The sequence below is a fragment of the Mobula hypostoma genome, chromosome 15, assembly GCF_963921235.1.
Source record: "Mobula hypostoma chromosome 15, sMobHyp1.1, whole genome shotgun sequence".
In the NCBI taxonomy this organism is placed as follows: Eukaryota; Metazoa; Chordata; class Chondrichthyes; order Myliobatiformes; family Myliobatidae; genus Mobula; species Mobula hypostoma.
In genome coordinates, this window is record NC_086111.1 from 54,201,216 (window position 1) to 54,215,492 (window position 14,277).

General features: G+C 39.5%; 1 protein-coding gene across 8 annotated transcripts in view; it reads right to left on the minus strand.

Moving 5' to 3' along the window:
* The window catches only part of cacna2d3a (calcium channel, voltage-dependent, alpha 2/delta subunit 3a), an 892,602-nt gene that overhangs the window by 177,007 nt on the left and 701,318 nt on the right, over positions 1 to 14,277 (minus strand). For all 8 annotated transcript variants that reach the window (XR_010020451.1, XM_063068081.1, XM_063068079.1 and 5 more), the window contains 2 exons: positions 13,713 to 13,834; positions 2,969 to 3,049 (listed from right to left, as the gene is read on the minus strand). Coding sequence is in view for 7 of the 8 variants with exons in the window: in XM_063068081.1 (XP_062924151.1) it covers positions 2,969 to 3,049; positions 13,713 to 13,834 (203 nt within the window). In the remaining variant the exon portion in view is untranslated. The remainder of the gene's footprint in view (positions 1 to 2,968; positions 3,050 to 13,712; positions 13,835 to 14,277) is intronic.

Sequence of the window (14,277 nt, forward strand, 5' to 3'; positions counted from 1 at the left end):
CAGGAAAGGGGATGGTGCACTTGCCTCTACGTCAATGGTACTGAGGTCTAGCGAGGAGTGAACATCGCCAATAGTCTGTTCTGGTCCAATTACATTGAAGTCACAGCTTACCAGCCCCTCTGATTCCTCAGGAAGCTAAAGGAATTTGGCATGCCCCTTGAGATCACATTTCTTCCACATTCTGATGATTGGCCTGATCCCGTTGACCAGGTCTGCAGGGCTTTCTGCATTGAGTTGCAACCACATGACTGGCTGATTAGATATTTGGATTAATGAGCAGACCTACAGGTGTACCTAATAAAGTGGCCACTGAGCGTACTATCTCAATGCACCATTGTAATGAATTGATCTGAATGGATATGTTTTTCATTCTACTTTGGGAAATGTGACAATAATAAACCAATTTTTAATATTGACTGGAAATCACTTGGCACAATATGCTTGAGAGTGCAGCAAGGTGCGTGTTGTGTAAAACAAGTCCTATACCTTCTACAAAAATAGAATATGGCAAGCCAATGTACTGGAGCAGCATCACAATGGAAGGGAAACAATTCCAGCAGAAAACCATAGAAGTAAGGCTAATTTAACATTGATGTGGATGAACAATGCAAAGAATATATGCATCTCCTGGAGATACAACGATGAATGGCGATTACAAAATTTAGAAATCAATATGAATATTTACATAGTTACTGGTCATGGGAAGCGAATCTCAAAGTTAGTTTTGGCAGGAGAACGTTTGTAAGAAGAATATTAAAAATGAGTACATGGTCTGGAGAAATGCTGAGAACATTTTAACAAAAGGAATGCACAATCTTTCATAAAGAGAAAAATTCAAGGTTATCAATTAAATTGACTGAATATATGAAATTGTTAAGTTTATTAGGAAGAGACTGGCTGTAAAAGTTGAAGATCAATAGGAAAAGTATACTTAACATAAATATATCTGCAAAATTTTTAAGAACATTTTGAAATACTATGAAGATGAGCTGAAGAATTCATGCATGGCCATTAATGGCTTCAAGCTCATTTAGAATTAAACTAATATATAACTGATTTATCGCAAACCTTAACCGGTATATAATGTTCAGAACTCAAGTGAAAGACGAGCTGAATAAGCTGGAGAGACATGATATACTGGTGAAAGGTGTCACAAAGCAAATGAGGGAAAGCTTTCTATAGGACCATCAGACATAGGAACAGAATTAGAGCATTCAGCCCGTTGATACTGCTCTACCATTTGATCATGGCTGATTTGCTTTTTCACTCAACCTTCTGCCTTCTCCCCAGAACCTCCGACACCTTTACTAATCAAGAACCAGTCAAACTCCGCTTTAAATATGCCCAATGTGGCAATAAATTCCACAGAACCATCATCTTCTGGCTATAGAAATTCCTCCTCATCTCTGTTCTAAAGGAATGTCCTTCTATTCTGAAGCTGTGCCCTCTGGACCTGGACTCTCCACTATAAGAAACATCCTCTTTACATCCACTCTGTCCAGATCTTTCGATATTTGATATGTTTCAATGAGATCTTCCATCATAATTCTAAACTCAGGTGATACAGACCTGGAGCCATCAAGAGCTCTTCAAATGTTAACACTTTCATTCACAGGATCATTCTGGTAAAACTCCTCTGAACACTTTCCAATGCCAGCACATCTTTTCTTAGATCATGGGGCTCAAAACTGCTCACAACACTCAAATGTGGTCTGACAAGTGGTCTGACGAGGACTCGGCATTACACTGTTGCTTTTGTATTCTAATCCTCTCAAAATGAATGCTAATATTGCATTCACCTTCCTTACTACTGATTCAATCTTCATGATATATTTTAGGGACCCTGGACTAGGATTTCAAAGTTGCTTTGCATCTCCAATTACTGAATTTGTTCCCGTTTAGAAAATAGTCTATGCCTTTATTCCTTCTATCAAAGTGCATGACCACACGCTTTCCCACGCTGTATTCCATCTGCCACTTTTTTACCCATTCTCCTAAGGATTGAACCTGAGGAAGGTAAGACCATCTGGATTGGCAGTGGTACCTCCTCTTTGTCTCAAGGTCTGTATGCCAAACTAACAGTAGCTATGGTCTTCCCTAAGTTATATTCATGCTCGTGGATAACAAAATAAACAAGGAATGGCAATGCCTCTTGACAGTTAGCAACTAGAAGGGATTTTACATTTATTCTAAGTTACTGTAAGAGATAAAATCATCAGAAATATTTCAGACAACAATGGAGAAAATGTTACCATGGATACAGTACTTCTGTACTCTCAGGATGCCATTCTTATCGCAATCACCGTGGAGAAGGAAAGGTTTTGCACAATTGAGAAAGCATTTCAGAAGACTCTATTAACATAATGCCAAGCTTAAACAAGGCATACACACCTCTGAATAGAAGGAAATGATTCATCTGGATCTGTAAGTGGCTGAGAGTGGGCTCTACCTAATTGTAGAGAAATTTGAGGCCATGATCACAGGCAGGGAAACCAAAAATGATCCCGCTTGTTGCTCATTTTTAGTAAGATGCAGTAATGTGCCCTATGTTTTCCTGACCTTACCACAGTGTTGACTCCATTTTTATGCATTGGGCTCAATAGAGAAGCAGTGTATCTAGAGTCCATATTGGTTTTCAGATCAGCAGAGGTGACATATCGATTTTGGAACAGTGATTACTGCAGGCAGAGATAAAAGCATAGTTTTCTCAGCCAGAGTTAGATGGCAGTTAAATGAAATATTTTCACAGGTGTAACCAAAAATTAGAAATTAGTTGTTACAGGTTGTTGCAAAGTTTGAACTAAAAGCACATGGAACTTAAGGTGGAATTTCTCTCACCAACATCAAATTTATATGCAATTTCTAGTTGCACAGACAGGGTTAGTGAGATACTTCCTAACACTGATGACCATAATTAATTCAGATACAAAAAAAAATGCTGAATAATAAGAATTTCAAAAATGCTTACCTGCAACCACAGGTGATTTTCTGTTGTCCAAAAGCTGAACAGTTGTACTCGCTGTCACAACATTACTTTTATTTTCTGCCTCTATCAAATTGAATCATAACTTATTAGAATCAAAGTAAAATGATTGAAACATGAAATACTTATTATAAACACTTTTCATTTGGATAAATACTGAGAATTGTTTCAGTTGTTGAAACAGCTGCATTATTGCCAGAAAGTAATGATGTAGGCCCATACGACATACATATAAACAATTCTTTATTTCACAATGCACATGTGCACTTGTGGAAGTCATCCTAATGGCCATGTTGGGATAATTATAGAAATATAAAATAATCCAGAACAAGGAAAGTCTATTCTATGGCAGCTTAATGCCAAATGTTGCTTATCTACAATGGATTCGTTACTAACTATTGGCAGTGCTTGTCTTAAGAACCAGCATTAAATCCTCATTACCTCTAGAAAAAAGCTCCGGAACTTCTAGTGGGCTGTCTCAATGGAGAGAAAGTTCGAAGTTCAAAGTAAATTTTATTATCAAAGTACATACATGTCACCATATACAACCCTAAGATTCATTTTCCTGTGGGCATACTCAGCAAATCTATAGAATAGGACCCATAACAGGATCAATGAAAGACCAATCAGAGTGCAGAAGACAACAAACTGTGAAAATGCAAATATAAATAAATAGCAATAAATAATGTGAACATGAGAAATTGAGATAAAGAGTTCTTAAAGTGAGATCATTGGTTGTGGGAACATTTCAGTGATGGGCAAGTGGGTGTAGTTATCCCCTTTTATTCAAGGGGATGTGCCTATGTATACAGGGGATAGGGGGATGATGGCAAATGCTATTTATACAGCATCTGCTGCAATACACAACAGGTAACTGATCATGTTAGTGTCATTCTACTTCTCAAATTTATTTAATTGCTTTGATTCATTGGAAAGTCAGTGTGTGCCGACTCTTTTTCTGTTCTGAACACACGTTTGTTCCTTTTTTTCGCATGTATGATGGTATTGTGTGGGATTTTATCTTTAAATGGGTTCTATGGTGTTTAGTTGTTTCGTGGCTGCTTGCAAGAAGCCAAAACTCAAAGTAAATTTATCATCAGGGTACATACAACACTGATATTCATTTTCCTGCGGGCATGCTTGGCAAATCAATATAACAAGATCAATCGGAGATCAACCAGAGTGCAGAAGACAACAAACCGCGCTAATGAAAGTATAAATAAATAGCAATAAATAACAAGAACATGAAATAACATGATAAAGAGTCCTTAAAGTGAGATCATTGGTTGTGGGGATATCTTAATCCATGGGCAAATAATTGTAGTTATCCCCTATAGTTCTAGATTTGATGTTTGAGGGTTAGTAACTGTTCTTGAACCTGGTGGTGCGGGTCCTGAGGTTCTTGTACCTTCGGCCTGATGGCAGCAGCGAGAAGAGAGCAAGACCTAGGTGAATCTCGAAGTTGTATACTATGTACGTGCTTTGATAGTACAGGTACTTTGAACAAGTTAAAATTACTACTGGGAAACCCAGAAGTGAAACAACTAGCATTGGAGTAGCTAGCGCATGAAGCATTATTATCTCAAAGTTAAAAAACTTTGATGAATGATTTTTACCCAGTTTTTGATGTATAGAACTTGAAAATGAGAAAAGTCCTGAAAGAATTGCCAAATAGATTTTATATTTTCTACCTGAACAATTCTGCATCAATTTCAGGCTGCGCCCCTTATTTTTGCTGTCATTCTAGAGTTTAAGTTCCATAGAATATGACACATGAATTATGGAGCATTTTCACTTCCAGTTTTTGAAGCATGGAGTTTTATTTCCATTGTCATCTCCCTGCCTGTATCTCTCCTGTAAATTGCTTCTAATCCTGCTGTGAAATATTTAATCAAGTGCTGAAGAGGACAAGCATTGCCGATTCTGATATTATATTACTGGTTTATCTCACAAGATTACTGCAGCAGGCAGCTGAACATCATGTGTGATAGGTGGGCATTATTACTTACTAAAAACTGTAAGCTGGGGAAGAATTTAAGGCATGTGACCGGTGCCAAGCCTTAAACGGAATACAACATTGGGCAAGAAGTGGTGAAGGTAAAGGAAAATAATTCCAAAAGCTTTGAGGAGAAGTGAATGTATTCAAAGTAAAGGTATGTAATAACATCTCAGATGGAGTGAAAGGGCGTTTTAAGAAATTAAGAAACAATGACAAAATTTAGAACACAAGAAGAACCATTTGAAGGGAAAAACCAAAAATGAATGCTTTGAAGTGAAAGACAAAAAGATTGGGCCACTATTTTGACTCTTTTAACTAAGGGTGATTTTCCCATTCTATTTTCCCAGTTCAAGTGATACAGTCAATCTGATCCCTTTATATAGTGTATGGAAATCAATTACTGGTTTCAGGTCAGAATTCCATTGTATCAAGAGGAGTTATTTTGTGAATTTTAATAGTGGGTGAAACAGAAATGGCACAGAATGGGTTCTTTGAGCAACAGAAGTTTCTTTTTTATTTAGTATAATCTTAGATGTTACTTTCATAGTTTTACTTAGTTAGCACCTGTGTTAAACATATAGGCCTATAAAGTCCACCCTGCTTTTCTGGTGTTACAATGTCTTCAGAGGTCACCCTAACATTGTCTCAGAAACATCTAACAGACTATAAACATTTTCAGTACTAAAATGGCACTTGCAGGCTGCTTATGTTCAGAAATGGTGGGTATTAGAAGATGGATTTCCCATTAGGTATATCTCACATAGGAAAGAAACACTGATGATGTAGTGCTCTTGGTGTTAGAATCAGAGTTATCCCAACTCTCAGAAACCTTGCTTCAGGATCCTAGGCTAATTTGATTAATCTAAGCTGAATTTAATACTTTGCCGCCTGTTGCTGTGTTTCAGAACTGAAGAGTATCTCCTCCTGTAAGATGGAACATTTCAATTCCAATAAGTGCAGCTTTTCCATTCACACCCGATAAAGGATATTTGGGTGGAGTCTAGAATTCCTGACAATACAACACATAGAGCACTCACCCCCTTATGGACACTGTCTAGCTAGGGTTACCCACACCTTGTTAGATGTCATTTTTCTAGTTTTTAACCCATTTCTGTTCAAGTAGACATTGAAACATTTCCCTCTCTACAGGATTTCTTTTGGAAATTGGTTCTCTCTTGATCTTGCAGAGAACTGCTGAACCCAGCAGGTAAAGCAGTCACAGGGATCTCAGTTTCAATCAGTGAGTTGAGATTTGTTTGCAGAGAGTTAAGCATCACCCTGATTATGATTGTAGGAGAGATATGTCTGCCACATAATATAATGTCTAGTTTGAGCTTTCAGCATTGATGAAAATGCATTTTCCTGTGGGTGAACAGCGAGTGATGATTCAAAGCAAAGGAGTTGAAAATATTGCCAGAAGCAAATTTTGGATATGGTACATGTGCTGATGGTATTTGGATGAGACAGATGCCAGAAAATAAGTACTAAGGAATAGAAAATACTTACACCATTAAGTTCAAACCCTACTAATGACTAGCGTTACCTCAGAAAATGCACAAAATTTGTTAATGGGATTTTCATCTGTACAACATTGGTTTCTCAGCATTGCAAAGACAAATTTCTCAGCCATAATTTGGGTTGTGTTGAACCAAGTTTCAGATTACAGTCTACAGATAAATGCTTTAGTAATTCACTGGAACAAAACCTCTAGCCTTAACATTTCACTGAGGTACCACCAGCAGATCCACTGGTGCAAATCCAACTCTGGAGCGAGGCCAGTCACTGCCTTTGATGTGTTTTTCCCATCATCATCAAATACTGAAGGCCAGTCTGATAACTTGATGTAATCACCCGGTTACCTTTACTAAGCTTTTGGCCCTCTAGACTTTCATGGTTATAAAATATAGTTATAACTGGTCAGTATACTCTTATTTATAGATAGCCTGTTGTTTTAGCCATTGGTGCAGCTATGCATCAGAATTATATGTACTAAAGCCAGAGGAAGAGGGGGAGGTCTCTGTTGAATATTTTGCCTCAGTATTCACCAGTGAGAGGGACCTCGATGAATGTGAGGATTGCTTAGAATGGGACAATATGCTGGAACTTTACAACATTAAGAAAGAAGATGTGCTGGAACATTTGAAAAACTTTAGGATAGGTAAGTCCCCAGGCCAGGCAAGATATATTCCAGGTAACTACTGGAGTTTGGGAAAGAAATTGCTGCACTTTTGACAATGATCTTTGCGTCCTCACTGCGCACAGGCATAGTACTAGAAGATTGGACGGTAGCAAATGTTATGCCTTTGTTCAAGAAAGGTAATAGGGATAATCCTGGGCCAGTGAATCTGACATCAGTGGTAGGCAAACTATTAGAGAGGATTGTTAGAGGCATTTCAAGCATAGTCTGATTAAGAACAGTCAACATGGTTTGTCAGGGCAGGACATGCCTCATGAACATGATCAAGGTCGTGACAAAACAATTTGATGAAGGTATAGCAGTGGATGTGGCGTATATGGATTTTTAGTAGGAGTTCAACAAGGTACCCCATGGTGAGCTTGTTTGGAAAGTCAGGAAGCAGGGGATCCAGAAAAACTTGGCTTCATGGATTCAGACTTGGCTTGCCAACAGATTGAAGAGAGTGATAGTAGTTGGAGCAGACAGTATTCTGTCTGAAGGTCGGTGACCAGTGGTGTTCCATGGGGATTTGTTTTGGGACCCCTGTTCTTCATGATTTTTATAATTGACTTCGATGAGGAAGTGTAAGCGTGGGTTAGTAAATTTGCAGATGAAACAAAGGTTGGTGGTGTTGCGAATAGTGTAGAAGGTTGTCATGGGTTACAATTGGACATTGACAGGATGACGAGCTGGGCTGAGGAAGTAGCAGATGGAGTTTGATCAAGAAAAGCTTGAAGTGATACAATCTGGAAGGTTGAACTTGAAGGCAGAGTTAATGGTACGATTCTTAGCAGTATGAAGGAACAGCAGGCTCTGGGGTCCACATCCATAGATCCCTCAAGGTTGCTGTGCACATTGGTAGGGTTGTTTAGAATGCGTATGGCATGTTGTCCTTCATTAGTTGGAGGACTGAGGTCAAGAGCCATGAGGTAACATTGCAGCTCTATAAAGTTCTGGTCAGACCACATTTGGAGTATTATATTCAGTTCTGGTTGCCTCATTATAGGAAAGATGTGAAAGCTTTAGAGAGGGTGCAATGGAAATTCACCAAAATGCTGCCTGGATTAGAGAGCATGTCTTATGAGGTTGAGCGAGCTAGGATTTTTTAAAAAAAGAATTTCATTGATTAGTGATACAACACTTCTGGCCCTTCGAGCCACGGTGCCCCAGCAATCCCTGATTAACCCTACCCAAGTCACAGGACAATTTATAATGACCAATTAACCAACCTGGTACATCTTTGGACTGTGGGAGGTAACAGGAGGAGCACGGAGAAAACTCACACATTCCACGAGAAGTATGCAGAGAGACTCCTCACAGAATGGCACCGGAATTGAACTCCGAACCCCGGAATGTCCTGAGTTGTAATAGCGCCACGCCAATTGCTGCACTACTGTGGGGCCCATAGTGGCATAGCAGTTAGTGGTTAGCGTGATGCTACTACGGGTGTACATATACACCTGTATCAAGCCATTTCTCATCTCCCTTCACTCTATTTCTCTTTGGAGAAGGAAGATGAGAAGTGACTTGATAAAGGTGTATATGATGATAAGAGGCATGGACAGACGTGGACAGGCAGCATCTTTTCTCCAGGGTGGAAGTGGAAAATATTAGGGGGCATCATTGTAAGATGATTTGCAGAAAGTATAAGGGGATACCTGGATGATAATGTGGTAAATTGGATCAGCAAATTTGCTGATGATACAAAGATTGGAGGTGTAGTAGACAGTGAGGAAGGTTTTCAGAGCTTGCAGAGGGACTTGGACCAGCTGGAAAAATGGGCTGAAAAATGTCAGATGGAGTTTAATACAGACAAATGTGAGGTATTGCATGTTGGAAGGACAAACCAAGGAAGAACATACAGGGTTAATGGTAAGGCACTGAGGAGTGCAGTGGAACAGAGGGATCTGGGAATACAGATACAAAATTCCCTAAAAGTGGCGTCACAGGTAGATAGGGTCGTAAAGAGAGCTTTTGGTACATTGGCCTTTATTAATCAAAGTATTGAGTATAAGAGCTGGAATGTTATGATGAGGTTGTATAAGGCATTGGTGAGGCCGAATCTGGAGTATTGTGTTCAGTTTTGGTCACCAAATTACAGGAAGGATATAAATAAGGTTGAAAGAGTGCAGAGAAGGTTTACAAGGATGTTGCCGGGACTTGAGAAACTCAGTTATAGAGAAAGGTTGAATAGGTTAGGACTCCCTGGAGCGTAGAAGAATGAGGGGAGATTTGATAGAGGTATATAAAATTATGATGGGTATAGATAGAGTGAATGCAAGCAGGCTTTTTCCACTGAGGCAAGGGGAGAAAAAAAACCAGAGAACATGGGTTAAGGGTGAGGGGGGAAAAGTTTAAAAGGAACATTAGGGGGGGCTTCTTCACACAGAGAGTGGTGGGAGTATGGAATGAGCTGCCAGATGAGGTGGTAAATTCGGGTTCTTTTTTAACATTTAAGAATAAATTGGACAGATATATGGATGGGAGGTGTATGGAGGGATATGGTCCGTGTGCAGGTCAGTGGGACTAGGCAGAACATGGTTCGGCACAGCCAAGAAGGGCCAAAAGGCCTGTTTCTGTGCTGTAGTTTCTATGGTTTCTATGTCAGAGGTGGTATTTTTTTTACACAGAGCGTGGTATGGGCGTGTAATGTATTGCAGGGGTGGTGTGAGGTAGATTGATCTTGGAGTTGGTTAAAAAGGTCAGAATCAGAATTAGAATTAAAATCAGAATCAGGTTTATTATCACTGGCATGTGTCGTGAAATTTGTTGACTTAGCAGCAACAGTTCAATACATTACATGATAATATAGAAAGGAAATAAATCGATTATAATAAGTATCTGTGTATATTGAAAAGATTAAAAATAGTGCAAAAACAAAAATTTTATACATATAGGGAGGGAGTGTTCATGGGTTCAATGTCCATTTAGAAATTGGATGGCAGAGAGGAAGAAGCTGTTCCTGAATCAGTGAGTGCGTGCCTTCAGGCTTCTGTACCTCCCTCCTGACAGTAACAATGACAAGAGGGTGATGGGGGTCTTTAATAATGGACGTCACCTTCCTGAGGCACTGCTCCTGAAAGGTTTCTTGGGTACTACGGAGGCTAGTACTCAAGATGGAGCTGACTAATTTTACGACTTTCTGTAGCTTCTTTCGGTCCTGAGCTGTAGCGCCCCCCCCACAATACCAGCCAGTGATGCAGCCTATCAGAATGCTCTCCACGGGATATCTATAGGTCAGCACAACACTATGGGCCAAATGGCCTTTACTGTGCTATACTGTTCCATCCCATATTCTTTCTCCTATGAAGCATTTTTCTCTGTGTAATAAGTGCCAGAATGCAAGGACTCTGTGTGTGTGTGTGTGTGTGTGTGTGTGTATACACATATAACTACTTATGGAAAGAAAGATATTTCACAAAAAAAGATAGTTCACAAAAATTTCTTTGTCATTTTGCCCTCTTCCCAGAAATAAGACATCATTGTTTGAATAATAGACATGTTCCACATACTTAGCACACCATTCAAGCACTATTTGATGACAATATTATCTAACTCCTTTACATACAAAGGAAAAGGACAAAGTTTATTCTGTTCTGTAACATTCTAAATTCTCCATTAAGTCTTTAAATTCATTTAAACTCTGTTTGTGTGTGTGTGTGTGTGTGTGTGTGTAGCACAGAAATTTGCATGCAGGGAAGTTGGAAAATAGGGTCTGACCAAAATCAATTTGGTAGAACTGAGTTGACCATCAGGCAGCAATTCTGCTGGTTAACAGCCATTTGGGTTTCAGGATAGAGCATCCTTTTTGCTTACGTTCAAGCAATTCTGGGGCAAGCTGGAGGTCAGACATCAGAGAATGAAGATCAAAAGTCAGGGCATGGAGATCAGATGTTAGTGCATGCAGCCCAGTGAGAGAGCATTGTTATGCTGAGGAGAGAGGCTAGATGCCGTGGGAGTGCCACGACCAACCGGTGGCTGAAGGGTGATTGGATTCTTTTGAATAGGATTACTGATTGAAGTATTTTACCTTATTTTAATGCTTTTGATTATTCTGTAACATTTTAGTGTTTTTACTTCAATTCAAACTTTATCTTTTAAATTTGTACAGTTTTTAATTATTTAATTCTATTCAAAAACATTGCGTGCTTTTATTGAAGAGGTTTAATTACAGTTCAAAAGGTTTTGCCAGCTTTTCACTGTCAGAAATTGTGTGCATATTCATGAGACAGGGCCTTATTACTATACTAAAAGTGGCACATTTTTTGTCTTAAGGTGCTCCATTTTGGGGTATGATTCTCAGGTGCTGAGGGTCAGTTCGTTGAGCTCCACATTTCTGGGAGAAATAAACTCAAGGAGCAGGTGATGTCCAACAGGACCCAGCCATTTTTAAAATTCTAAAGAGCAGGGCTGAATGTAGGTTTTGCTCTCTCTCTGTAACTGCATCATTGTAAAGAATTGCTGGATGATAATGGTACATTGACACAAGCCAGCAATTTGATGAGATTGGTGATGAAACATATCAGCTCCTGCCTGAGAAGTAACATGGACTACTCCAAATTGCCCACCGTCACAGTTGGCCCGCAGCAGATGCCATTTCATTGGCTCTTCACTCAACCCTGGAACATCTGAAGCGAGGAGATGCATACATCAGGATGTTCCTAATTGACTAGAGCTTGGCTTTCAATACTATCATCTCTTCAAAACTAATCAATAAGCATCAAGTCCTAGGCCTCAATCTCCTTGTGCAATTGGATCCTCTATTTCCTCACTTGCAGACCCCAGTCAGTTCAGATTGGCATCAACATCTCCTCCACAATCTCCATCATCACAAGCCTGTGCGCTTAGCCCCCCTACTCTACTCGCTTTATACTTATGACTGTGTGGCCAAGCACAGCTCCAGTGCCATTTTTAAGTTTGCTGATGACACCACTGTTGCTGGCCAAATCAAAGGTAGTAACGAATCAGCATACAGGAGGGTGATTGGAAATCCGGCTGAGTGGTGCCACAAACAACAATCTCTCACACAGCATCAGCAAGACCGTGGAGTTGATTATCGGCTTCAGGAGGAGAAAACTGGAGGTCCATGTGCCAGTCCTCATCGGGGGATCAGAGGTAGAGCGGGTCAGCAAACATAAATTCCTTGGTGTTATCATTTCAGACGATCTGTCCTGGTTCCAGCACGCAAGTGCCATCATGGAAAAAGCATGGCAGCACCTCTGTTTCCTTATGAGCTTGCAAAGAATCAACATGTCATCTGAAACTTTGGCACGTTCTATGCATGTGGTGGTGGAGAGTATATTAACTGGCTGCATCACAGCCTAGTATGGAAACACCAATGTCCTTGAATGGAAAAGCCCAGAAAAGTAGTGGATACAGCCCGGTCCATTGGGGTAAAGCCCTCCCTACCACTGAGCACATCCACATGGAGTGCAGTCACAAGAAAGCAGCATCCGTCATCAGAGACCTCCACTATCCAGGCCATGCTCTCCTCTCATTGCTGCCATTGAGAAAGAGGCACTGAAACCTTAGGACCTACATAAACAGGTTCAGGAACAGCTCTTACCCCATCGCCATCAAGCTCTTGAATTAGAAGGGATAATGTCCCTCAGTTTCACTTGCCCACTTTCACTGAACTGTTCCCACAGTCTATGGACTCACTTTCAAGGACTCCACAACTCATTTTCTTGATATTTATTTATTATTATTATTTTGGTTTTTTTTTGTCTTGCACAATTTGTTGTCTGTCCTATTGGGGACAGTCATTCATGGATTCTATTTTGTTTCTTGTATTTGCTGCAAATGCCCACAGGAAGATAAATCTCAGGGCTGTATATGGTGACATAAATGTACTTTGATAATAAATTTACTTTGAACTTTGATTTACTCTGCAATCAAAACATCTGCAGTGGTGATAGATATTCAACAACTGCTTACTGGTTTAGGTTAAGAACCAAACTACATAGGCAATTTATAGCTGCTTTCTTTTACTTGTGAATAAACAAGCCATACCACTCCTCTGTCATACACTCCAAGTTTGCCCTCTGTGAATATAACCTTCGCGAAACGAGAATGGAATGGGACATTGACTTCCATCAGTGCAGGCCCACAGATATAATCAGAAAAAGAAAATGTTGAGAAAGAAGATAGCCAGAAGTTTCTGTTTGTACATACAATCGTAGAAAGTTGTCGGGTATGTGGCATAACAATGGCATTTAACCACTTAAGACACCGCAGTACAGAATTGCCTACGGACGCATGCCTGAAGCGGTGTTATTTATAAATAGCTTTTAAAACCAAAATAAACTCACTGTGGAAATGCACGTGTCTAAATGTAGCAAAAGTAAGCAGAAAATGGTAGATAAATATTGCTAGCAACTGAGGAGGAATAGAATGAGTTACACAACAGAGGGAATAATTTACTGAATGAAAGGTTAGAGCAATTTGATGAAAACATTTTAAATAAACACATATTGTAAACTACATAAAATATATTTAAAAATATAGAATCAATTCCATGCTTAATTACTTCTACAGAGACAAAAATCACTAACCTGTACTAAATGGAATTGAATAGACAAAAGATCCTGGAAGTTGTTCTGCTGATTTTCTGTACCACAGAGGGAAATGATCTGCTGTAAAAATATTTTCTTTGTCTTGTGGACTCAAGAAGTCTCTTGAAGCAGGGAAAAATATAAATTGCATATAGTTATTTTTTTTTATTTTTCTAAAAGGGCTAGTATTTTATTTTCACAGTTAATGAGTCACAGTTCCAACGCATTGTTTCCACTTCTGCTGCTTCTTAACCTGCTATGAGATTATGTGGTCTAGACCTGGGTCTAAAACAGCTGAAATTTTGGTCAATGAAGTGAACTCATTTGACTACACCCTTATTCTGAAAATTACTCTTTCACCTTCTGTGGCCCATTGAACAGTTTCCCTTTCCATTCCAGGTGTGTGACATTGCTCACTGAAGCACTAATGAAGGGGCACATAGTGTTGTATCCCATGGGTTTAATGCACATTTACTGCGAAGCTCCAATTTTAGCCATTAAAAAAATGAAATCTCCTCTAGAGATTGAACGACAATCACCCCTGTGAGTATGTGGACTGCATTTT